The sequence below is a fragment of the Lissotriton helveticus genome, chromosome 6 (genome assembly GCF_964261635.1).
Source record: "Lissotriton helveticus chromosome 6, aLisHel1.1, whole genome shotgun sequence".
NCBI lineage: Eukaryota > Metazoa > Chordata > Amphibia > Caudata > Salamandridae > Lissotriton > Lissotriton helveticus.
Genome location: NC_136067.1, coordinates 211368352 through 211394593, shown reverse-complemented (window position 1 = coordinate 211394593; position 26242 = coordinate 211368352). Strand labels below are relative to the sequence as shown.

The following is a 26242-nucleotide window of genomic DNA, read 5'->3' as shown; positions in this document are numbered from 1 at the left end:
CAGTCTTGTTCAAGTCCCCACAATGATAGTGTGTTATTATAGCGATGTTTAAGTCTACCACAGAAACTTAGACCAAAAGTCTAACTTTACTACTTTTTAGTATTTATAAAGGTAAATTTAGACCAAAAGTCTAACTTTACTACTTTTCAATGTTCACAAAACCCCATGAAGAGAATGTGAAGCTGATAAGTCGAAGCAAACACAAGAAAATGATGGACGGAGTGGTGAAACCTTTCAGTCACTCACCCCAGTCACAGATCTGGGTTGAATCAATCAGCGTTCTTTAGCTCAATTCACCCCCGCAGTTCAGACCCAGCTATATGCAAATCAGTCTTAACCCTGTGCCTCATGGGTATAGTCCAGCCCGAACTGCCAAGCCAGGTCTTCCCTTGACCGAAAACATGCATCCTGGGACCGGTTCTGGGGTAACACCCCCTCATCAGCCAAGCTATCTTGAATCCAGTGGCAAAATGAGCAAGGGACCCACATCTGGTTGCCAACTTAGGACGAAACAAAGCAAACCCAAGGAGATGATGGACTGAGTGCTGAAACTTTCCAGTCACTCACCCTCAGTCACAGATCTGGTTGAATCCATCATCGTTCTTTACCTCACTTCGCCACGCCAGTTGAGACCTAGCTATATGCAAATCAGTCTTGACCCTGTGCCTCATGGCACCCCCTGGTGCTTCAAGTCGAAACAGAGCTTGTGTTTGATTACAGGAATGCTCAAGTCCCCACAGAGATAGTATGTTTTTATAGTGATGTTAAAGCCCACACAAAGATAGTGTGTTATTATAGCGATATTTAGGTACCCACAGAGATAGTGCATGAAGATGATTGTGTTTAGGTCCTCATTAAAATAGGGCTCGATTCACAAAGGTAAAATTAGATTAAAAAAATCTAACTTTTGTACTTTTATGTTTCAACAATGTAAACTTAGACCAAAAGTTTAACAACTACTTTTCAGTATTCACAAAGCCCCATACAGAGAATGCCAAGCTGATGATGCTCAAGCCAAAACAGAGCTTGCGTGTAATTACACGAATGCTCAAGTCCCCACAGAGATGGTGTGTGACCACACCATATAGTATAGTTTTACCACGGTCCTCAAAGAGAACCTGTGTGGTTATAGACATGCCCAGGTCCCCACAGAGATAGTGTGTGATTATAGACATGCCCAGGTCCCCACAGAGATAGTGTGTGATTATAGACATACCCAGGTCCCCACAGAGATAGTGTGTGATTATAGGCATGCCCAGGTCCCCACAGAGATAGTGTGTGATTATAGACATGACCAGGTCCCCACAGAGATAGTGTGTGATTATAGAGATGTTGTGGTCCCCACAGAGATGGTGTGTGACTATAGTATTACCACGGTTGCCAAAAGAGAATGTGTGCGAATATAGACATGCCCAGGTGCCCAGAGAGATAGAGTATAATTAAGGACATGTCCAGGAAATTGTAAATCTAACCTCTCCGAAATTCAGCACTTTCCTTGTTTTTGCTTAGGGTGGAATGAGTTCTGGTTCTCGGGCCTTCCACCACTAAGACACCAGCACCCTCCTCGCCCACAACTCAGATGCCACACCTCCTGCCACCTCGCGTCACCGAAGAAGACCCAAGGACCCTCCTCCTGCAAGAACTGCAGCCATATCCTCACCCATGCCAGATCCTCTCACCTCCAAACTGACCAACAGCACACTCGACCGACTCAACTGCATCCTCTTCAACATGCGATTCCTCCACAAACACGCCACAGAAATCTAGGATCTCCTCAATGTCGCCTCTCCCGACATCTCCTTCACAGAAACCTTGATCCACCCCTGATCTGGACCAGACAGCGCCATCACCATCCCCAATGGCTACATAATCACCCGCAAAGACTGCACCACCCAACCAGAAGGAGGCATCACCATCAACCACAAGGACACCCTCCGGCTGACCATGCACTCAAACGACCCAATGAGAACCATCTTGAACCTGGACCTGGACCTGGGCCCGGCCTCAGTGGGTTGTGACCCTCAGAGTGGTTCTCCTCCAGTCCTGGATCCTTAGAAGTAGTGCTGAAGGTGAGCCGATGCCTCAAATCTAAAACTTGGGACTTAAACAATTCTCTGCCCCGAGGACTAGGAGAAGACCAACGTGCATTTCTCACTGATCTGATCTGCATTTCCGGTTGGCCTGACTTTGAGGAAGCTCCCTTACATTCTTCTCCAATGCTGCAAAACATGTTCAGAGGTCACTCTGGAAGGGTATCCAACCTCCTGGAGCCCTTATCTGACCCAGCTGCAGCCTCGTCTGCTGTAGATTTTTTACTTCCAAAAAAGCGACAAAGGCTCAAAAATGCCAAAGAATTGCTTGCCCTTTCGTCACGCGGGGTGACTCAAGGGCAATGCAATCCTTGAGTCAGATTTAACAAGCCGTGCAAGGCCATCTTGCATGACCCTGTGAGGTTTGGTAAATCTGGAGTAATGTAAAGCTGTGTAAGTCACTGCCGTGCGTTAGTTAGTGCCAGAAAGGTGTTTCATGGGTAGAGTTTGGGTGTTCCCATGCATCCACCCATATATACTGGCACATTCCCTGATTTACCATGACAAGTAAACCTGGGGATGCATCAAAATTGTATGCCTTCCTGATAGAGGCGCAACAAGGAGAAATATATTTATTTCTCCTGGTTTGTTCAGAATACAGCACACTTGGAAAGAGGAAAATACACCTAAGGATTGCCTCTGTGCAGGAATGTGTCTCTTCCTCAATAAAAACAATCTATCCTGCAACACAAGCACCCTTTCACGAAGGCACAAAGGAGCCTGTGTTGGCGCTAGATGGCACATAAAATAATTCCGGTTTTATGATATTTATTTTTTGACATATCCGTCTGCATTTATCCATATTTATATTTTGCTAATTTTATCTGTATTTATCCATATTTATTTTGGGTTTTGTGGAAATATGATGAGGTAATTAATATATTTCCACATTTATTTAACTGCACTCATGCTTGAATGCCTACTAGGTTTCAGTGCTGTAAACATCCGCAGAAGATAAATTAATGCACTTTTAAGAAAATATGCACATTTCAGTTATCAACCTTGTGCATATATACTGCTGTTAAAGCCTCTTTACTAAAATTCCTTTCTTTTTTAGCCACCTTACCTATCAATCCACACAGCTATGCCCCTGGCAGTCATGGCAGACAGTATTTAGATTTACTAAAAAAGTAACACAATTTCTGTTTTTATCGACATTTAAAAATAAATACAGACAAGAAAATAAATATTTTCAGTCTGTATTTATCTGTAAAAATCTGTAAAAACGGAAAACAGGTAGCCTTACACATAATGCACCAGCACAGTGAGAAAGCAGCAATGCGCAAAGTATTTATAAATATGGCACATTCCCGCCCTCTCCATTTGATGCAGTATGTTGTCTTGCTGCTATGCGCTACGTCGAATCTTGATAAATTTGACCCTAAGTCTGAAAGTAGGAATCTTCACCGTGACTTTGTCCAACAGCTCCACGAAAACAACGCCTCCTCTTCGGACACCCTGGGCTGCCTTGCCCAGTTGAGCTTTCACTTCTCAGACATTTTTCCTCAAAAATTCGTCTAAATCCGAAGGTAGGCTGAGACGCGGCCAAATCTACTTCTTGTATCCAAACTGTGGTCTATTGAGGTCAGCCTTAACTTTTTACTTTGAACTTGTCTTGCATGACTAGATGCCCAGAGTTGGTGCTTTGAACATTTAGACACTATATTTCACTCTAAAATTTACAAATTCATATCTCTCATTCTACTGATAAAACATAAATATAAACATAAGATAATATTTGTCCTATTTCAGAAATTTCTCCAGGTTACCTGGTGGACCATGTTTAAGGTGTTTTTACCATGATTCATGAACAGCCAACCTGTCAATGATCTTTCTCCTCATGCATCAAACCATTTGGAGATACTTTGACAGACTGTATACAATGGCTTTACAAGTATCTTCTCTCAATAGCCTTAATGCCTCTGCTTGTTTCGTTACCCCCTTGAAATGGCAAATCCATATTATCCCATTCCTCCTGGGATTTTTATATGCTACACAAAAGAATAGAGGATGAGCCATTATTTCATCTGACAAATTACATGCCGGCATAGTGCTGGACAGGCGGTATACGTTCTACTGTTTGGAACAAAAACCATTGAATTAAAGGGATCAAAGTCTGAATTTTACATATAACTAACTAGCCACTAGGAGAATAATAAAGTAAACATAGCATTATTAAGAACTAGTACATTTAAAATCCAGAAAGGCTACAGTTAGGAACTTCGGAGTCAGGAACTAGTAATTTATTTCTTTGGCACAGTATTCCAATGTGTTTTTGGATAGTGTTCCTTAGATGGTGGTTGGAAGTTCATCCTGTCTTTGTATTGCACTTCAGAGTCAAGTAATGTTAGCACTGACCACACACTTCTAGACCACAGGATTTGCCATTGCCTATCACAATAAGAAATACCAAGTGTTACACCACGTTACCTCAAAAGAGCCAACTTATCTTATTACCACCTTTTGATTTCTAAGCTAGCCACAAAAAGAACATGATCACCTGTTTAAAAAAGACCTACAGAACTTCGCCGTGGCCCTATTCCATTATCTCAGCAACTTAGGTTGTCCACGGCCTTTTATTGTCGTAAACACTCCCACCATTGCTAATAAAACCCAACTTAGATTCAGAAGTCCCCAGTAATTATCGACTCATACCATGTTATCCCACATTGAGCCAGATCATTGAGAACCCAGTAGGATCACTATTGCAAGTGTACGGTAATCAATACCTTTTAAAAAACACTTCTTAGTGTGGTTTCCACCCAGCGTTTGGACAGTTTTACTGAGTATTAATGACATTTTCAGAAAGATAACAGACAGAGGAGCATATGTACAAGCCCCTATCGCCACCACAATATCACTTTTTCTGATATGGTGGTGATAGGGGCTTAACCTTATTTACAAGGCAGTGTTAATGTGCACTTAATGTGGCTTAACGCGGCCTTGTACATAAGGCCCCTTTTCACGCTATCGTTAGTGTCAAAGGGTTGGGCAGTGGGTGTTGGGGGACGTTCCCCCACAACACCCATTGATTTTGATGCTGCCCCCTATGTACAAGGGCAGCGTACATAAGAGGCAGAGCCAAAATTAAGACTAGGGAAAGCCTGATCTTAACTTGGCTAAATGAAGAGAAATTCATTATTTATCCTCGTTTTTGATTCTTCCATGTGTGCTGACTTGTGCCATGAGTGAGGCGTTATGCCATGACGCTAACACCCCACTCTGCCACTTCCTCGTACATATATCCCCCAGAGACTGTTGATCTCTGCCTATGTGTCTATCTGCAGTGGTTGAATAGAAAACATCAGCAAAAGGAAGCTTGCCTGCGTTGCATTATATTTGTCTTCAATGAAGCACAGACCTATAATTTTCAGGAACATTAGGACAATATACAGGAAACACTTATTTTGGCAGGAGCAGAACATAAGGACAGTCACCATTGGAGATAGGAGACTTCCTCAGATCTGCAAAATGTGTTTGGCACAGAAGGCACTGTTAAAACCAAATGGGGCACATTTATAAGAGGCTTGCATTGCGTTTGCATTATGCAACATGGTACATGCATGACACAAACCACTAAATCGGATTTTTAAAGCCATGCAAAGCCAGTTTGCATGGCTCGGAGTGGTTCCAAAAAATCTGGAGTAACACAATGCAAATTGCAAATTTTAAATTGCGTTACTCTGCGCTGGGAAGGCGTTACATGGATGTTCCCATGCAACTCCCATGGTTTTTGATGCATCACCAGATTTACCAAAACTGGTAGACCTGGGAAAGCACCAAAACATTTTTCTTTCCAGGGGAGGCACAACAAGGGGAAATATCTCTATTAAATAGTGGAGGGAATCACAGCTGGGAGGCGGAGCTGGAAAACTGACAGGGGGGGAGGGGCCGCGGGGCAGCAGCGGCATGCAGGAAAACTGGGCACGCACCTGGTATTAGAGCAACCAGCAAGCAGGGAGAGAGGCACAAAAAGTTGAAGGCACAATTACAGGGGCAATAACACAATAAAAAATTAAGGCACAGTACCAGGACAATTACAAAAATGAAAAGCAAAAATAGCAGGACAATAACGGCACAATACCAGGACACAGACAGGTCTTGCACACAAAACGGGCATAAGCAGTGAGGCAGGCAGTGACCTCGAACACCCACCGCCAGAGGAGACGCGGGGTCGGCTGCAGTGGCTCCACAGCGGAGCTGCTGAGGGAGAGAGCGGGTCCCAGGCTGGGAAGTTTGGTGTCCCACTCCATGGTGCAAGGGTGCCTGAATTGGTGCCAAAAGGACGGCAATGCAGGCGAAAGGACAGGAATGCACCATATTGGATTAAATATGGCTATTCCTGTCCTTTCACTGTCACTCAGTGCAGTGTAGCAAGGTGACTTGCTGCACTGCACTGCTTCACTTTCCCATAAATTAGCCCCAAAGACTTGTGGTTCAAAACGATTAACTTAAATTTTCCTAACAAAATGAATGAAATCTATCACCATCTATATTTCCAGCTTTGAAAGCTTAGTTTTGTTGGACTTTTTAAAGACATATATAAATGCAAATAAATTCATTTGTTTTTGCTAAATCATTAAGTATGCTACGTTTGCAACTGATCTTCTATGGGTTTATTAAATTGAAATTGCTGCTGTCATCGCCCATCATCAAATCAATAAATATATAAGATATTTATTGTAAAATTTAAAGTTTGATAGCTGCTTGCAAAATCAAAGCCTTTTTTAACATGTGCAGAAAGAGTGCTAAAGTTTGTCACAAGACAGAACATCATATAGTTTTGTATACATGTTCCTTCCTCTCCTTGAACATTTACCTCTGAAGTACGCACATTATTTTCTAATAATTAAAGTTTAAAAATTGGAAGAGATGCAGTTCTGAAAAAGTTGTTTTTTCACTAAAGAGCATGCTGTAAACTTGAATGCCCTATTTAAGCCAAGGTCATCCCAGTTAGTTAAAAGCCAATATTTTGCCTGCTAAGCTTGTCTGCAGACAGGTTCGTTTGAGAGACAGAAATCAGCACAAGACATCAGCCCCACTGACTCCCCTCCCACACATCTACAGCCCCCTGCTGCAGGTGAGCCCCTGGAAAAGCCACTCTGTTTAGGCGCAGGCGCCAGGCTGTGAACAGGTCTGAAAGGAGCCGAGAGCGTCAAGCGCTCGGTCCTTTGTTATACTGACTTGGGTCAGAACGCATTCGCACCTAACCCTGGGCCATCGCAATGACAACAAAGGGCCGAGGAGAGGCTCCCAACTTGCATATGACAGGTACGTTTGGAGATCTAGTGCAATGAATACGTGCCTGCACATTTCAGGTTAGGACAGTTAGCCGAGAATGAAGAGCAGGGACCTACATTCCTGGGCGTTTCAGTTAATGGCTTGACTTGTAAACCCAATGCAAAATTCAACTAGCATCTGCACGAAAATTTCGAGAATATAATGAAATTCCTATATAAAAATGTATTGCCTATCCTGAGTGAAAGAAAAATATTTTATACTAAATTCCCTACACCGTTCTCTAAAAACAAATGCACTTCTATTCATGCACTAACGCAGCAGTATTTTTTAAATGCACGCAATGTAAGGTACTATGTGAGTTTGAACTTTTTACATACGTTTAATTTTATAGGTAAAAGGTGTGTGATTTTCCATCTTCTGCTGCAGGCATAACTTCTCTGCATTGGCTTAGGAGTAGCATATAAACACACCTGGAAGTTGTGTTTTTGTTTTTTCGTTTCACACATAGGATTACATTAGCCAGAATGCAATCCCCCCCACCTCCCCCCAAAAAAACACTAGCAAAACCAGTAGGTCCCATCTTTTGGTTATAAGCATCAGCAAGAAGAAAAACAAGCATTTGCAATGCAATGGGTCTCACATTACTGAAAGTTTAAGCTACTAGCATTCATTATTATTTGCAATACCTATAGCTTAAACTTTTATTAATGGAAGACCTATTGCATTGCAAATGGTTGTTGAGCAAAGGCCGCAGGCGAACGGCAAGACTGAACCGCCTAATTACAGAGGCGGACTTGTTTATTGTTTTGAGTGGAAATTTGTTGGGTTGCCTGTTTGAGAGCATATTAAAGGAATATGCTACTTACCAGTATGCATCTGTTCTTGGCATAGAGGGCTGCAGAGTGGTACATTTATGAATAGATCGCCATCTGGTGTTGGGCTCGGATAATTGCACTTGTTTTTCTTCTGGAGAAGTCTTTGTCGTCATAGATGACTCCTCCTCTTGGTGTCAGTGCGCATGGACATCGGCTCCATCCTTAGATTGTTTTGCCATAGTAGGGTTAGATGGAGTAGTGTAGTATAATACATAAAGATATGCCCATGTAAGTGTATCTAAATAAGATAATGTTGGGACAGACACAGGTTTCCGGGGAGGCAGGGAGGGCATGTACCACTCTGCAGCCCTCTATGCCAAGAACAGATGCATACTGGTAAGCAGCATATTCCGTTCGAGGCATATGGGCTGCAGATGGTACATTTATGAATAGATTGTACAGCAGTTACCTCCCTAGCGGTGGTCACCAGTGTCTGTCGCAACTGTTTGAAATAGAGTTTTTAATACAGCTTGGCCCACTCTGGCTTGTTGTGCAGCCTGTACATCAACACAGTAGTGCTTTGTGAATGTATGTGGTGTAGACCAAGTTGCTGCTCTACATATGTCATCTAGGGGAATGTTCCCTAAGAATGCCATAGATGCTCCTAGTTTTCGTGTAGAATGAGCTCTAGGAGGAACAGTTAATGTTCTCTTTGCTTTAATGTAACATATTTGTATACATCTTACAATCCATCTAGCGATGCCTGCTTTAGAGATAGGATTGCCCTTATGTGTTGGGGAAAATGCTACAAATAGTTGTTTAGTTTTCCTGAAGTTTTGTGTTCTTTCTATGTAGTACAAAATGGCTCTTTTGACATCTAGTGTATGTAGAGCCCTTTCTGCTACCGTCTGTGGCTTTGGAAAGAAGACTGGTAGTTCCACTGGCTGGTTGATGTGAAATGCTGAAATTACTTTAGGCAAGAACTTTGGGTTTGTTCTAAGAACCACTTTATTCTGGTGTAACTGTAGGAATGGTTCTTGTATTGTCAATGCCTGTAATTCACTTACTCTCCTGAGTGAGGTAATGGCTATAAGGAAAGCCACCTTCCATGTAATGAATTGTATTTCGCACCTATGCATAGGTTCGAAAGGTGGCCCCATTAGTCTGGTGAGTACTACGTTGAGGTTCCAGACTGGGGAAGGTGGTAATCTTGGTGGAATGACTCTTTTAAGGCCTTCCATGAAGGCTTTTATCGCTGGTACTCTGAACAATGATATGTGTTGCCTGTTTTGTAGGTACGCTGCTATAGCTGCTAGGTGTACCCTGATAGATGTGTACGCTAGATTACATTGCTGCAAGTGTAATAAGTAGCAAATAATCTCTTTTGTTGATACGTCCAGAGGGTTGATATTGTTATTAGTACAGTGTATAGCAAACCTCTTCCACTTAGCTGCATAGCATGCTCTGGTGGTGGGACGTCTCGCTTGTTTAATTATCTCCATGCAATTTGGGGGTAGATCCAAGTACCCAAATTCTAGGATTTCAGGAGCCAGATCGCTAGGTTCAATTGTGTGGGATCTGGGTGCATTATTTCTCCATGGTTCTGTGTAAGGTGCATGGGTAGAATTTGTAGCTTTTGATGTGGCACTTGTGAGAGTTGCAGGAGCGTGGTGAACCACGGTTGTCTTGCCCACGTGGGTGCTACTAGTATCATGGTCATTGAGTGTTGTTGTAGTTTTCTGACCACTAATGGGATTAGTGGGAGAGGGGGAAAAGCGTATGCAAATTTGTTGGACCAATTTATCCATAACGCATTGCCCTGCGACAGGTGGTGCGGGTACCTGGACGCGAAGCTTTGGCATTTTGCGTTCTGATGAGTGGCAAAGAGGTCTATCTCTGGCTGTCCCCATCTTTGGAAAAATGGCTGCAGTATTTGTTGGTGCAGTTCCCATTCGTGTATTTGTTCCGACTGTCTGCTTAAGATGTCTGCTATCTGGTTTTGGACTCCTGGTAGGTGTTCGGCTAACAGATAGGTGTTTTGAGGAATGGCCCATCTCCAGATTTCCTGTGCTAGTCTGGATAGTTGGAGAGAGTGCGTCCCCCCCTGTTTTTGAATATAATACATTGCTGTCATGTTGTCTGTTCTGATCAGGACTGCTTTGTTGGTAACATGTATTTGGAAGGCTTTCAATGCTAGAAACACCGCTAGTAGTTCTAGGTAATTGATGTGCAGTCTTTTTTCCTGCACATTCCACCTTCCTTGTACTGTGTATTTCTCCATATGTGCTCCCCATCCTGTGAGCGATGCGTCCGCTGTTATTGTCACCTGTGGAATTGGTTCTAGGAACGACCGCCCCTTGGCAATGTTTGTTGTGTTCCACCACTTCAGAGAGCGGTGTGTGCGGTCGTCTACCAACACCAGATCTGTAATCTGTCCTTGAGCCTGATTCCACTGTGTCGCTAAGCATTCTTGTAGCGGACGCATTTGTAGTTTGGCATATGGAATTAGCAGTATGCAGGATGACATCATCCCTAATAGCTGCATGAACACTCTTGCTGGTAGTGAGTGTTGTGGCTGGAATCTTTGAATGATTGTAAGCATTGTTTGGATCCTGACTGGATTGGGGTATACTTTGGCTTTTTCTGTGTCTATAGTAGCCCCCAGATATTGTTGAACCTTGCTTGGTTGTGGGTGTGACTTTGTGTAGTTCACCGTGAACCCTAGCTGGTATAGTAGCTGAATTGTCTTTTGTGTGTTTTGAAGACATTCCTCTTGTGACTTGGCCTTTATTAGCCAGTCGTCCAAGTATGGGAAGACATGTATTTGTTGTCTTCTTAGGTGAGCTGCTACCACTGCCAGGCATTTTGTGAACACCCTTGGTGCCGTTATGACACCAAACGGAAGGACTTTGAACTGATAATGTTGTCCTTCTACCACAAACCTGAGGTATTTCCTGTGGGCTTTGTGAATCGGGATATGAAAGTAAGCGTCTTTTAGATCCAGTGTAGAAAGAAAGTCCCCTTTCTTCAGTAAAGGAAGTACCTGTTGGAGCGGGACCATGTGGAAATGTTCCGAATTTATGTATGCGTTGCGAGGTCTTAGGTCCAGTATCGGTCTTAGAGACCCATCCTTTTTGGGAATTAGGAAGTATAGGGAGTATACTCCTGTTCCTTGTTGGTGCTGTGGAACCTTCTCTATGGCATGCTTTCCTAGCAGGGATAGTACTTCCTGCTTTAACAGTGTCAGGTGATCTTGTTTCATTGGACGCTGTTTGGGGGGGATGCTTGGTGGGGTAGATGTGAGTTCCAGGCAATAACCATGTTGGATAATTTGTCTCACCCACCTGTCTGATGTGATGTTTTCCCAGACAGGTAGGAACTGTGATAGGCGTCCCCCGACCGGTGTTATATGGTCTGGGGGGAGCTGTATGAAGTCACTGCTTTGGGGTTGGAGAGTTGCGGTTGTTGTTGTTTCCGCGACCTCTACCCTTGTTGTTGTTACCTCTGTAACTACCTCTAGAATTACCTCTGGGTGATGTAGGTGTAAAAGAGGTTTGTTGCTGGCTTGTACCTGTATTTTTGGATCCTCCTCACACAAAGAGGTTCCTTTCGTAGGTCCACCTATGTGGACCTACGAAAGGAACCTCTTTGTGTCGGCTGTTGCAATGCTCCCATTGATTTAGCCGTTTCCGTATCCTTTTTCATCTTTTCTAAGGCCTCATCTGTCCCTGTGCCGAAAAGTGTTTTCCCATCAAAAGGTTGGTTCAGTAATGATGTTTGTACCTCTTGTTTGAACCCTGATACCCTGAGCCATGCATGTCTCCTTAACATGATGCTTGTGTTTGTAGATCTTGCTGCAGTGTCTGCCGCGTCTAGGGCGCACTTTATGGAAGTGTTAGTAATTAACTTCCCTTCTTGTATGAGTTGATCTGCCCTCTTTTGATGTTCTTTCGGGAGATGTGTGATGAGTTTTTCTAATTCATCATAATGCGCTCTGTCATACCTTGCAAGTAGTGCTTGCGTATTAGCTATGCGCCAGCTGTTTGCCGCTTGAGATGCTACTCTCTTGCCAGAGGCATCTATTAGCTTAGACTCTTTGCCAGGAGGTGGAGCTTCTCCTGTAGATAAAGAGTCAGAGACAGACACACAGAGACAGAGACAGAGACACACAGAGACAGAGACACACAGAGACAGAGACAGAGACACACAGAGACAGAGACAGACACACAGAGACAGAGACAGAGACACACAGAGACAGAGACAGAGACACACAGAGACAGAGACACACAGAGACAGAGACAGACACACAGAGACAGAGACAGACACACAGAGACAGAGACACACACAGAGACAGAGACACACAGAGACAGAGAGACACAGAGACAGAGACAGAGAGAGACACACAGAGACAGAGACACACAGAGACAGAGACACACAGAGACAGAGACACACAGAGACAGAGACACACAGAGACAGAGACACACAGAGACAGAGACACACAGAGACACACAGAGACAGACACACAGAGAGAGACAGGGACACAGAGAGAGAGAGACAGGGACACAGAGAGAGAGAGACAGGGACACAGAGAGAGAGAGAGGGACACAGAGAGAGAGAGGGACAGAGAGAGAGAGAGACAGAGACAGACACACAGACAGACACGGAGAGACAGAGACACACACAGAGACAGAGACACACACAGAGAGAGAGACAGACACACACACAGAGAGAGAGACAGAGAGAGACAGAGAGAGACAGAGAGAGACAGAGAGAGACAGAGAGAGACAGAGAGAGACAGAGAGAGACAGAGAGAGACAGAGAGAGACAGAGAGAGACAGAGAGAGACAGAGAGAGAGAGAGAGAGAGAGACAGAGAGAGACAGAGAGACACACACACACAGAATGCTGCAGTGCGGTCTATATTAGAATGTTACCTTTTTAACTCTGGTCTCCCAAAAGACAATGTTATAAGGAGGGAACTCGCTTATACGCGATAGCATAGGTTAGCGACCAGAAAAGAGACCTACAGCAAACTCCTACAGGAATACATGCTGTAGTATTGCCTAAATGCACATTTCTGCCTGTGTGTTTGTCTCTCTCGTTCCTCAGTAATAAATTGCTGCCTCCGGTCCGGTGAACGAAGGCGGTCGCCTGACGCTCACTGCTGCAGCTGACAGCGTGCATTCAGTGACTCTGCCATGTTGGATTCTACAGCCCCCACATCTTGACGCCCTGCATGCACCAGTCTGGAGCCTGCAGCCGCTCTTCGCAGTGTCCCCTTGAAGTGTGGTTTATTAGCAGTGAGCGCAGCAGAGCACCGTAGTACTAATCCAAGGCCCCGGAAGTAATGGTCCGTTCGCTCGCGGCCACCACAGTTGGTTGACAGTGCAGCTGGTTGTGAGTGGAGAAGAGGAATGTCAGACACCAAACCAGCACTGGCAATGCAACAAGACTCGCAGTAACAGAGACCTATTTCATTAAAAACGCAACTGCGGGTGCGAGAAGGCACGAGCATTACCGGGAGTGCGCGGGGCCCCAAAGAAGTCATGGATTGCGGGAGGGGGGTATAGGAAGGGACAGAAAGAAAGTAGTCTGTGCTGTGAAGGGACCAATAGCCATGGAAGGACACAAATGACTGACATGGCTGTCATGGAGGGACTAAGAAGCTTAAAACCAATCAGAAGGCAGCATTTATAACCTAAGCCAATGAAGAAGATTGGCCGGAGAGTGGCCGGAGCTTCCATGAAGCTTCCACACTATAGTGTATACTGCATGCCTCGCAATGCGATGGCAGCGCTTTCGCGCTGCAATGCTAGCGAGACCTAACCAAAAAACCGCTGTCTCGGTCAAAGTTAGCCGGTTGTAGCGTGTTTTTCTTTTTTACTTTTTAAAGGTTAACGAGAGGCACGAAAATTAAAATAAGCATTGGCAAAGTCAACTGGCATCCCTATACAAGTGCTATTATTGGCTTTGGCAATGTGTTTTTGCCATGTTGTACACCAGTGTGGCTGCTGTTCAGCAAGGCTAAACGTTAGTGGCATTGAGTGTCCTAGAGTGAAGTGTGTGTGTGTGGGGGGGGGGGGGGGGGGGGGGGGGGAGGGAGGAGGGGGGGGGGGGAGAGGAGGGGGGGGGGGGGGAGTGTTGTAGACTGGGTTTGTTAGAGTGTCAGAGTGGAGTAGGAAGAGTAGTGTGTCAGAATTGAGTAGAGGGGAGTAGAGTTCTGTGGCAGAGTGTGTCGTAGAGTGCAGTGCCGCAGAGTTTAGTGTTGTAGAGTGGGGTGGAATAGAGCACAGCGGGTTTGAGTGTATTGAGGTAGTGGGGCAATCAATCACTGTATTTGTAAAGCGCGCTACATACCTTCTGAAGGTCGGCAGGTCCTGGGTCTGTCGTAGGCTCGTAGGTTATCCTCCTGTTGACGGGGAGCCAATGTAGGCCTCTCAGGTGGGGTGTGATGTGGCTGCGTCGGGGGACGTTGAGGATCAGTCATGCCGAGGCGTTCTGGATTCGTTGTAGTCTTTTCAGGAGCTTGGTTGTTGTTCCGGAGTAGTCCGGTAGTCGAGTCTGCTGGTGATGAGGGCATGAGTGACGGTTTTTCTCGTGTCAAAGGGATCCATTTGAAGATCTTACGGAGCATTCGGAGGGTGTTGAAGCAGGAAGCGAGACTTGTTTGCTCATGGAGAGGACGGAGTCGCGGATGAACCCCAGGTTGCGTGGTTGGTGGGTTCCGGGGCTGTGCCTAGCGATGTGTAAAACATCGTTGTGGTGTTGTCTGTTTGTATTAGCACCTTCCGGTTGTGTAGGTGTTTCTGAAAGGCCTTGAGGGCTAGCAACACAGTTTTCAGTTCCAGGTAGTTGATGTGCCTGACTGCATCTGTAGGGCTCCACAGACCCCTCACTCTGAGTTTGTTCGTGTGTGCGCCCCACCCCTTCTGTGATGCGTCTGTGGTGATGGTCACCGTTGGGTCCGGTGGTGTTAGAGGTTTCCCTTCCGTTATTCTCTCCCTGGTCCACCACCTTATCTCTTCCTGCACCCTGTGCGTTACAACCACTAGATCCTCCCAACTTCCTGTAGCTTGTGACCATTGTTGTTGCAGCCACTCTTGGAGTGGTCTCATTTGTAGGCGTGCATTGGGGACCAGATGGATGCATGATGCCATCATCCCCAAGATCTTGCTCACAGTCCTCACTGTCAGAGATCGCCCTTTCTGGTAGTGACGTTTCTCCCTGAGTAGGCTGAGCGTTCTCTTTTCGCTCGGTAAGACTCTGCATTGTATGGTGTCGATCTGGGCTCCCAGGAAGATCTTCACCTGCTCTGGTTCCATCGAGCTTTTGCCCCAGTGTATGGAGAAGCCCAGGTTTGCTAGCGTTCCTGTCACTTGTTCTGCATGCTCTTTGCATGTCCTGTAGCAGTTTGCCTTCACCAGCCAGTCGTCGAGGTAGGGGTACACGTGTATCCCCTTTCTCCTTAGGTGCGCGGCCACTGCCGCAAGGCATTTGGTGAAAACCCTTGGTGCGGACTTTAGGCCGAAAGCTAGGGTCGTGAATTGGTAGTGATCCTTGTTTACAGTGAACCTTAGCATGTGCTTGTGCTGCTTGTTCATGGGGATGTGCAGGTATGCATCTTTGAGGTCTATTGTAGACAAGAAGTCCCCTGCTTTTATCTGAGGAATGACCTCTTGTAGGGACGTCATTTTGAATTTTTGAGTTTTGACGTATTTGTTCAGGAACCGTAGGTCCAGGATGGGTCTTAGGCTTTCGTCCACCTTTGGCACTAGGAAGTAGTTTGAGTACACTCCCATGTTCCGTTCTTTGAAGGGGACCCGTTCTATGGCCGCTTTGAGGATGAGTTCTTGGGCTTCCTCTTGCAGTAGTTGCAGCTCTCTTCCTGAGTGCTGTCTTTTCTTTGGTTTTCTGTTTGGTGGCCTTTTTTCCAACTCTATGCAGTACTTGAACTGCATAATATTGAGTATCCACTTGTCTGTTATATTTCTCCACTCCTGGAGAAAAAATCTCAATCTTCCTCCTACCGGAGTTGCATGTTCCCTTGTGTCTTGTCCGTGTAGCCCTCTCCTCTTTGTTTTCCCGTGCTCCTCCCCCGGAGGGTGTGGGTGGTAGAGCACCTTCTCTCGTGTGAAGTCACTTAGAGGGGGGCTGTTCGCCGCCTCTTCTTCTCTGGCCCCGTCCATTTCCTCTCGATCGAAAGGACTGGCCCCTGCCTTGGTAGTTCCAGTTTTGCCTCTGCTGCCCCTGGTGGCCTTGGCTGTCACTCTGTTGCCCCTGCTGGAAACTCTGGTGAGAATCTCCACGCTGGCTTCCCCCTCTGCCGTTCGGCCTCCGCGACGGAGTGCCCCTTCTCATCCCTCTGAACTGCAGGGCTCCCATGGACCTTGCCGTCTCGTTGTCCTTCTTCAGTTGGGTGAGCTTATCATCAACTGGGGCTCCGAACAATGTTTCACCGCTGAAGGGTGTGTTCAGTATGTTGTTCTGGACTTCAGCCTTGAATCCTGAGATCCTGAGCCATGCTTGCCTTCTTTCAGTGATGCCTATAGCCATCAGTCTGCTGGACGTTTCTGCCCCGTCCAAGGCTGTCTTCAGGCATGAGTTGGCGATGCTCTTCCCTTCCTCTACCAGGAGTGCCCCTCTGTCACGGTATTGTTCCGGGAGGTGTTTCAGCAACTGTCCCATCTCCTCCCAGTGCTGGTATTGATGCCTATTCAGGAGGGCGTTGGAATTCGCCATCCGCCAGTGCGTTGCAGCGTTCCTCTCAATCTTCCTGCCCGTTAGGTCCATCCTCCTGCTTTCTTTGTCAGGTGGGGGTCCGGACGTTGTTGGGACGTTTGCCCTTTTCCTGGCCATTGCAGCGATGATAGAATCCGCTGTGACGGAACCCTTGATGTTAGCTGGGTCTTCGGAGGAGAATTTGTACTTCTTCTCGGTCCTCGGCGTTACAGATCTGCATGTAGCCGGCTCCTTGAAGGCCTCCTTTCCCTGGGCCGTGATACTCTTGAGCATGGGCAGGAACTGGCTCCTTGTCTGTATGGGGAGCAGTGTCTCGAGCAGGAAGTCTGCTTTTTCCTTCTCCTCTTCCAGCTAAATTCCATAAGCTGATGCCGCCTTTCTTACCACCTCATTGTATGCCCCAATGTCATCCGGTGGCGAAGGCCTCGAGGGGTATGTTTCTACCGCCTCCTCTGGGTTTTCGGCCTCGATGTCCTGCCATTCCTGGTCTTGGGCCGTCGAGGAACCTGAACCGTAGCTTGACTGCTGTTCCCCGTAATCCCCCTCTGTGTAGTAGAGGTCCTCCTCCTCTTCGTGTTCCGAAGGTTCCGGAGTTTTCGGTAGCTCTTCGATGTCGAACTCTTCGATCTGCTGTACCTCAGCGACGGTCTGTGCCGGCTTCGGGGGTATCTTGTAACTTTTCATTTTTTCCTCGAAGTCCTTCTTTCTCTGAAGGATGTTCTCCATTTCGGCCTCTAGTTGTTCTTTAGAACACTCTGGGACATTCTGTCACTGGGCTATAGTTGGGCTACCTCTGGCTGATATTTGGGCTACATTTGTTTTTTTGTCTCTGGTGGCCATCTTTGGGCTACATTGGGCTACATTTGGGCTCTAACATATATGTAGCCCAATATATATTTTTCAAAGTTAATTTTCGTAAAAACCACTGGAGCATATATCTTGAGACATAGCAAAGGCACATCGGGCTACCAGTCCCTACAATTTTGCCAAGTTTTGTGGAAATCCATTCAGCCGTTCGAGCTAAAAGTGAGTCCAACCGCCCTATGGAAAAGTCAATGTTAAAAACACGTTTTGGGACCCCCCTTTTTTCTCGGCCCCCGCTTGACGAAACCCCCCCAAACTTTCAGGGGATGCTCAGAAACAAAATCATTTTCCTGAAAATTTCAGCCAATTCCGTCCTTCAACGCCAAAGTTATTCAACATAGAATTTTCAGAAATCCCTATTCAAAAAAATCCTAACTATATATACCCACTGGCGACCGCCAGTAGGATAGATAGATTATATATATATATATATATATATATATATATATATATATATATATATATATATATATATATATATATATAGTGAGAGAGAGATATAGACCACACAAAGGATTGCCCTCAAAGAAAATGCCTCACAAGAGAGTTCTGTGTTCCATAATTGTATTGCAGGCTGCAGAAATGGCCTCATCCCTCTCCAACCAAGGCTTAGGCCAAACGCGTTTCGGACAGTGCTTTGTCCTTGATCACTGGCTCACACGAGAACACCTACAGAAGTAAAATTTTAACTCAATCTTATCATGAGACAATAAATATACAAGTAGATAATGGGAGAGGTAAATGACATACTTACCCTTTCAAGTTTTTCAATTTGCTTTTGCCGAACAGAAGAGTTATCAATGGATAAAACTTCAACAGTCTCTTCTTTTTCTAGCTTGTACTTATTTACTCCAACAATAACTTCAGCGCCTGTGAAAGTATGGGGATAAATTCAATAATTCACTAAATGTACAATCATTTCTAAACTAGAGGTTTATTAAAGTCTCCCAACTCTAAGTCATAGCGTGCTTAAGAATAAACACAAATGTACAGAGCGGCGTGGAACTTTGAAATTAGAATTAGAAATAACCCTGTGGGTACGATTAATACCGTGACAGCTAAGAAAAAGTTAACTCTTTAATTTCAGTATCGTGCAAAAGGAGGAACATCAAGCAATGGGAGGTCGAGTGGTATTTTCCACTTTGGCTTAGTACTTTAGTTTAAGACAGATGTCCTGCACATATTAGTTTTGCTGTAGTGGGAGAAAACTATTACAGTAGATTTACAGGAGTGAGCATAGGGCAAGGGATTACAGTTTGCTTTCAATCTGCCCCTACAATCGAAAAAGGCATGTCTCCGCTGCTGTACCTGCAACAATGGTGCATTGATTCTCTTGCAAACAGGATGCTGAAGCCTCACTGAGGCTGGTTGGTTCATGGCAGTGAATTTACTCATACTCAAAAAGTAATTGTCCATGTCGAGAGCAAAATCAGACCTTCACCTTTAAGATAGTTAAAGATTTCTGAGAATCTAAAAACTTTTCATTGTTAAACAAGTAGTAATTCTGAGAACACCTAAAATATTGTTAGGTATAAGAGGTGAGTATTTTGTTTACATTGCATTGTTCTAAATAGATTCACAGAGCTGATTTTAGATGGTGAATCGCATGTTTTGATGAAGAAAGTGGAATTTAGGTGGAGTTGTTTGTATCTTACATTGCTGCTGCCTATGCTGTGCCTCTGATGTGTGCCAGGGAAGCATGTATTGTGCTGTGTGCATGCAGCATTTCTACTGTTTGTGCTTGTTTAGGTGGGTGGGAAGGGGGGACAGGAGGGAGGATTGGGAGTAGTTTAGGAGTGTCTGGCAACCTTTCACTGCAGCTTTGCCGTCCAAGCTGAACCAGAAAACACAACAATGATGGACAGAATGTGGATCAATGTCACACATTCACCCCAGTCAAAAGATCTGGGCCCAAGTCCATCGTTTTTCCACTCCACACCACCCTGGGTTAGACAATGGCGATATGCAAATCAGCGCTGACCCTGTGCCCCATGGGAACAGTCCAGTCCGAACTACAAAAGCCATGTCCTTCCCAGAACGGAAACAAGCATCCGAGGACCGGCCCGGTTTCGAGGTAACACCTCTCATCAGTCTAAACTGAACCAGGCAATACAGGGTACAGCAGGACTGCAGAAGTCCTGCCAAATTCCACGCATCAAGGGTTAGACTAACGCATTTTAGTGCAGCTGGCCTCATTATTGCACGAAAATGCATTAGTCACACTTTTATAGTGTTCCTCTACACTGTGGAGTTCATTAGGTGCTCCGCTGAATAAAAGCAGCTTGTGCGCGGTGCTGGTTATACACTGCTGTGGCGCTCGGCCTGTCCAGGCAATTTTCAGCTGACCGGTGGGCATACTTGTTGCTAAGGTGATCCTGGCGTAGCATTTTGGACGGATACATTGTTTCTCTGCTGCTGTGCACAAGCGAACAGGGAGATATATGGACGTGTGACACCGCAGGAATGTTCTGCAGGAGTTAAGTTCAGGGGTAGTAGATAAAAAAAATTTAAAAATCAGACAAGCATGAAGCATCAGGTCCAGTTGCACGTGGATCTGGCACCTTCTGCTGTTTGAGGACCCAACTGCTGTAGGTCATTTGTGCAGGAGGCAGCAATAATACGCAATTTAATTTTACCCTAAAACGTGCTGTGGTTGCACAGAAAAGCGAGGTCGTGCTGCTACGGGGGTGGTTAAATAAGTGACCGACTGGTGGCGATGCAGGTGGTTGGAGGAAGCAACGCCAAAGGACATAGGATATTATTTACTGCCTCTAGGAAGAGCCATGAGATTGGGAGCTGCAGGCAGAGTTGCGGCTACATTCTCTTTGCAGCAGCATCTACCTAGCCGTCCGGCTCTATGTAGGACTAATTACTCATTTTTCTCATCTGCCTGGACAATGCTGGACAAAAATGCGCAGCTTGCAGAAAGATCCACCAAAATAAGGAGGGATGACCTCGGAGAGTGCAGTGCGGTCCAGGTCTCCACTCACAGAGCCACCGGAAGCATGTTTTGGTTGATTTTATTTTTATTTCTTTATTTATTTATATTATTTTAAAGGTTTTATATAGCGCGAACAAGATCTTTGCAGATAACAGAGCGCTTCACACAGGCATAAATGAGTGGTAGGGTGGGTACACGAGGGAGCATAGTTAGGAAGGTAAGGTAGGTTAATGCAGTAGTACAAATAAGAGGGAACATGAACAATCAGTTAGGTCAATAATACAAGTAAAACACATGTGCAAAGGAATCAAACAAATACTATAGCTCGACGCAAAGTCTTAAAAGATCAAGAGTAGTAGTTCAAGTGTATTTAGCCATGAGGATAGCTTTAACTTCTTTCTTAAAAAGAAGAGTGGATGAGATGAGCCTGGTTTCAGGAGGGAGTGAGTTCCAGATCCTAGGCGCCATTCCTGAGAAGGAGCGTTTGTAAGTTTTTTCCTTCCGGAATCTTCGAGGCTTCAGCAGAAGATTGTTTGTACTTCTGGTGGTTCTGGACCTACCGGAAATTGTCAACTTCTGAGTGAGGTAGCCGGGTGATTTCAAGTGTATAGCCTTGTGCGTCATGCAGGCAATTTTCATATGTATTTTGGCTTCAAAAGGCAGCCAGTACAGGGATTTAAAGTCGGGGGAGATATGCGAGTGTTTTTTAGATCCAGTGATGAGTCTCGCTGCCGCGTTTAGCGAAGCTCTTAGGGGTGCAGTTGTGGTTAGGGGGAGACCGCAGAGGGCGATGCTGCCGTAGTCTATGCGAGGGATGACTAGTGCTTGTACTGCAGTTCGGAAGTCCTCGGCTGTGAGGAAGGGTTTAAGTTTCCTCAAGGTATTTATTTGGAAGTTAGCTCCCTTAGTTGCCTTGCTGATATGCTGCTGCATGTTGAGATTGGCGTCAAGTGTTATGCCTAAAGATTTTGCTGAATCCACGATGGTCGGTTGGACAGTGAGTGCAGTTAGGTGCTTAAGCCAGGTTTGAGTGGTAGAGATTTTCGCGGGAGGTGAGATCAGAAGGAACTCAGTTTTCATAGCATTGAGTTTGAGGTGGTTATCGGCCAGCCAGGATTGGGTGCTTCTGATCGTTGAGTTCAGACGCATAATGTCTTTGGGGGATTGTAGTTTGAGATATAGTTGTGTCATCCGGCGTACATGTGAAAATGTACATTGGATGCTTGTAGCAAGGTGGTGAGAGGTTCCATAACTAGGTTGAACAAGGTAGGGGATAGGCAGGATCCTTGGGGGACACCTAACGATACAATTTGATTTGATTATTATTTACGAAAGCTCCCAATCTGCCAGAGGACTGGGTGTATGGTCAACTTAGAATGTGATAAAGAAAGAAAAATGCAGAGAAAAAAAAATCAAAGGTTAAAGTTGAGGTGTAGTTAGGAATGGTAATAAGATCTCAACTTACGTTGGGAGAAAAAAAAAATTCACTGGAAAAAACAAATGTTCAAGTGACATTATAATTAGATACTGAAATGATATCAGAAGTCACATTTAACAAAGGAAAAAACACAGAAATTCGCCAATTATAGTTTAGTGAATTAACCCTAATTACACCTCCGTCATGCACTGTTTATGATCCCACATATTTAATGAAATCTCAAATGTCTTCTAATTTAACAACACTTCATGCGCAAAAAATATTTGACTCCAAATGTAAAAGGCTACTCCTCTGAGCACTTAAGGAAGGAGGCTTTAGGAAAAAGAACACCTCTATGGGCGGGCCTCGGCCAAAGGATGAATTGGGAAGGCTTTTGCCGTAAAAAAAACTTCTTTTGATTCCAAATGTGTTTTATGACCCAGGCTGAAGACTGGAAAGTAATTTTACAACTTGTAATTTGCAAGCAAAGGCCCACGCCCTGTGCGTTCTTCACTTGTTAAGTAACGGCCAGTCAGAAGATCAGCTATATGTAATAACCTGGAGAGCCTTAATTGCGGGCTCAATTGAGATCTCTAATGATATAAGGTATGTAGCGTTCCAAACAGAGTTTCAACTCATTATCTCTTTAACCTTCACCATGAGATGTCTGAGGCCACGATTAAATAAATGGTAAATGATAAGATATTGCAAATAAGCAGACAAATAAGCAGACAAAAAGACAATATCTGGACGGTAAAAAAAAAAAAAGAAAAAATCATGGGTGATTTCCATCACTGGATTGGAGTGGAGGGCATTTCCCTTATTTATTGGCAATTCCAGAAAATAATTCAAGTACTGCATTTTTTTAATTAGGATCGGTCTTAACCCCTTAGGGATCAATCATGATTAATTGCCTTGAACAAAGGATGTTGCTTATGTCGACTCAATGTTAAATACAGCACAGTGCTTTTTTTAATTAAACTGTGAATATTCTATAATAGAAAGAAAAAAGCTTTAACGTCCAATATTCTGAAAGTATAGATGCCACACTAGATAAGGAGCTTTAAAATCACTTGATAATGGAGTAACTCTTGGGAGTTTCAGAAGGAAAACGCAGAAAAGATTGGCAGCGAAGGCCGCGTAGACTGTTTACCGTTGGGGGGCTTACTATCTTACTGCACCTTATATTTTTTATGAGCTCTTTTCAGTTACTGTGTACATTTCTCTTTCAGTACGACTGGGCCACAAAGCCAGTTAAGGTATTAATTATGATATTAATATTTGGTCAAACTTAATGCTTTTGCTCTCAGGTTTTAATAGACCTTTTTTAGTTAATGATGCTCAATATATTAATCATAAACATTTACAATAATATGAACGCTGTATATTCAGGAGATTGCATTTTAGAAATGATCGAGTTTCTTCAGTTTTATTTTAATTATCTGCTTTGTTGAGATACAGTTTTTCTCCTATTACCTTTTAAAATGATGCCGTTTACAATAACTAACATCACTTTATTATTCGAGATTTATTTTGACTATTCGTGTATAATGCTTTAATTATATTATAATCTATATTCATATATAACATTTTCGTGGTTGTAGATCCTACATGACCTTGATGGGCAAGACCAATGAGCTTGGATCTAAGTTCTGCAGGAGCAACAAACTTACCAGCTCTTAATAAACTTCCAGACTTCATAGACAACTGAGAACAAACATCATAGAAAGACATTTCCCCATTCATACATTTTTGTAAAGGCCATTCTTTACTCATATACTCCATCACTTTCAACATTTAGGTATCTATCAGATTTCCATTCCTCCTAAAAACAAGTCTCTACAATATCAATTCCTGCCACCAAACATTTAGAACCAACAATCTCCTTAGCTGCCAACTTTACCTCCTCAGAGATAGGAAGTCTAGAAAAACCAGCAGCTCTTACGTTGGATTTTCCTGGAATATAGCTTACGTCAAAATGATATCCTGCATTTTAGATAGAATGCGTATCAACGTAGAAGATGCTGCTGATGTCCCTTTAAACACCAACAAGTACAACAATGACTTATGATCTATACAAAGAATAAACGGGTGCCCCAAAGATAAGTTCTAAATTTTTCTTCAGCTCACTCACAATCCAAGGCTTCTCTCTCTGTAATACTATACTTCCTCGCCATCTCAGACAAAACCCTGAAGGCAAAGGAGATGGTGTTCTCAACCCCATCAATATTGTAGCACAAAAATGCTCCTAAGCCGCCAGTGCTAAAATCCTAAAATCTGCTGTGATGACACCCTGCTGGCCCAAAACATACATTTTCAAGTTCAAGTTCAAGTTCGGGCATTTATATAGCGCACTACTCACCCAGAGGGTCTCAAGGCGCTTGGGAAGGGGTACATTATTTGTCGAATAGCCAAGTTTTTAGTTCTTTCCTGAAGGAGATGTGGTTATGAGTAAGGCGGAGGCGAGTGGGGAGTGAGTTCCAGGTCTTGGCCGCCAGGAAGGAGAAGGATCTTCCTCCCATGGTGGATTTTCGGATGCGCGGGACTGCGGCGAGGGCTTGATTGGAAGATCTTAGTTGGCGGGTGGGTTTGTAGAAGGACAGTCGAGTGTTGAGGCATTCGGGACCTAGATTGTAGAGGGCCTTGTGTGCGTGGGTGAGAAGACGGAATGTAATTCTTTTGTTGACGGGAAGCCAGTGGAGGTCTTTTAGGTGTCCGGTGATGTGATCTTGGCGAGGGATGTCCAATATGAGTCTCGCTGATGCGTTTTGGATGCGTTGGAGTTTTTTCTGTAGTTTTGCTGTGATTCCGGCGTATAGTGTGTTACCATAATCCAGTCGACTCGTGACCAGTGCGTGGGTGACAGTCTTTCTTGTCTCGAGGGGGATCCAGCGGAAGATCTTTTTAAGAATACGAAGTACGTTGAAGCAAGAGGATGAGACTGCGTTGACTTGTCTGGACATCGAGAGAGAGGAGTCTAGGATGAATCCGAGGTTACGTGCATGGTCTGTGGGTGTGGGTGCTGCGCCCAGAGCGGAAGGCCACCATGAGTCGTCCCAGGCAGAGGGGGAAGATCCTAGGATGAGCACCTCCGTTTTGTCTGAGTTGTTTTAGGCGGCTATGTTTCATCCATTCGGCTACTTCTTTCATGCCTTCGTGAAGATTGGTTTTGGCGGTGTTGGGGTCTTTGGTGAGGGAAAGGATTAGTTGGGTGTCGTCGGCGTAATAGATGATGTTGAGGTTGTGTTGGCGCGCGATGGATGCGAGTGGGCTCATGTAAACGTTAAAGAGGGTGGGACTGAGTGAGGATCCCTGTGGTACTCCACAGATGACTTCAGTGGCCTCAGAGTTGAATGGGGGAAGTCGACTCTCTGAATTCTTCCAGCTAGGAACGAGGTGATTCACTCCAAGGCTTTTCCCTGTATGCTGATGTTGCTGAGGCGTTGTAGGAGGGTGCTGTGGCAGACTGTCGAAAGCGGCGGAGAGGTCGAGTAGAATGAGGGCCGTTGTATCCAGAAGTGTTCGGATGTCGTCAGTAGCTGCAATGAGGGCAGTTTCGGTGCTGTGTTTGGCTCGAAATCCGGACTGAGAGGGATCGAGGCAGTTGTTGGATTCAAGGAAGGCAGCGAGCTGAGCGTTGACGGCTTTCTCAATGACTTTGGCCGGGAATGGGAGGAGGGATATGGGTCGATAGTTTTTAAGTTCAGAGGGGTCCGCTGTGGGTTTCTTCAAAAGGGCGCTGAGTTCGGCGTGTTTCCAGCTTTCTGGGAAGGTGGCAGAGTTGAACGAGCAGTTGATGACATTACGGAGATGGGGTGCAATGATGGAGTCAGCTTTGTTGAAGATGTGGTGGGGGCAGGGGTCGGTTGGCGAGCCAGAGTGGATTGAGTTCATAAGGCGGATGGTGTCTTCTGTGGTGATTGGGTTCTAGGCACTAAGGTTGTTAGTTGGCGGAGTGGGATCTGAGCGGGGTGGGGAGGGTTGATCGCTGGGAGAGTTCTCGAAACTGTTGTGGATGTCGGCAATTTTGTTGAAGGAGGATAACGCATCGCAGAGGTCTTGGGAGGGAGTGATGTCGTTAGATGCTGCGGTGGGGTTGGTGAATTCTTTGACGATGTTGAAGAGTTCCTTGCTGT

The 26242-nt window shown here is 44.9% G+C and overlaps 1 protein-coding gene across 1 annotated transcript in view; it reads right to left on the bottom strand.

Moving 5' to 3' along the window:
• Positions 1-26242, bottom strand: part of LOC144762430 (methylmalonyl-CoA mutase, mitochondrial-like) — a 310401-nt gene that overhangs the window by 148397 nt on the left and 135762 nt on the right. The window contains 1 exon segment of the mRNA XM_078647612.1: positions 18503-18618. Within this exon segment, the coding sequence (XP_078503738.1) occupies positions 18503-18618 (116 nt within the window).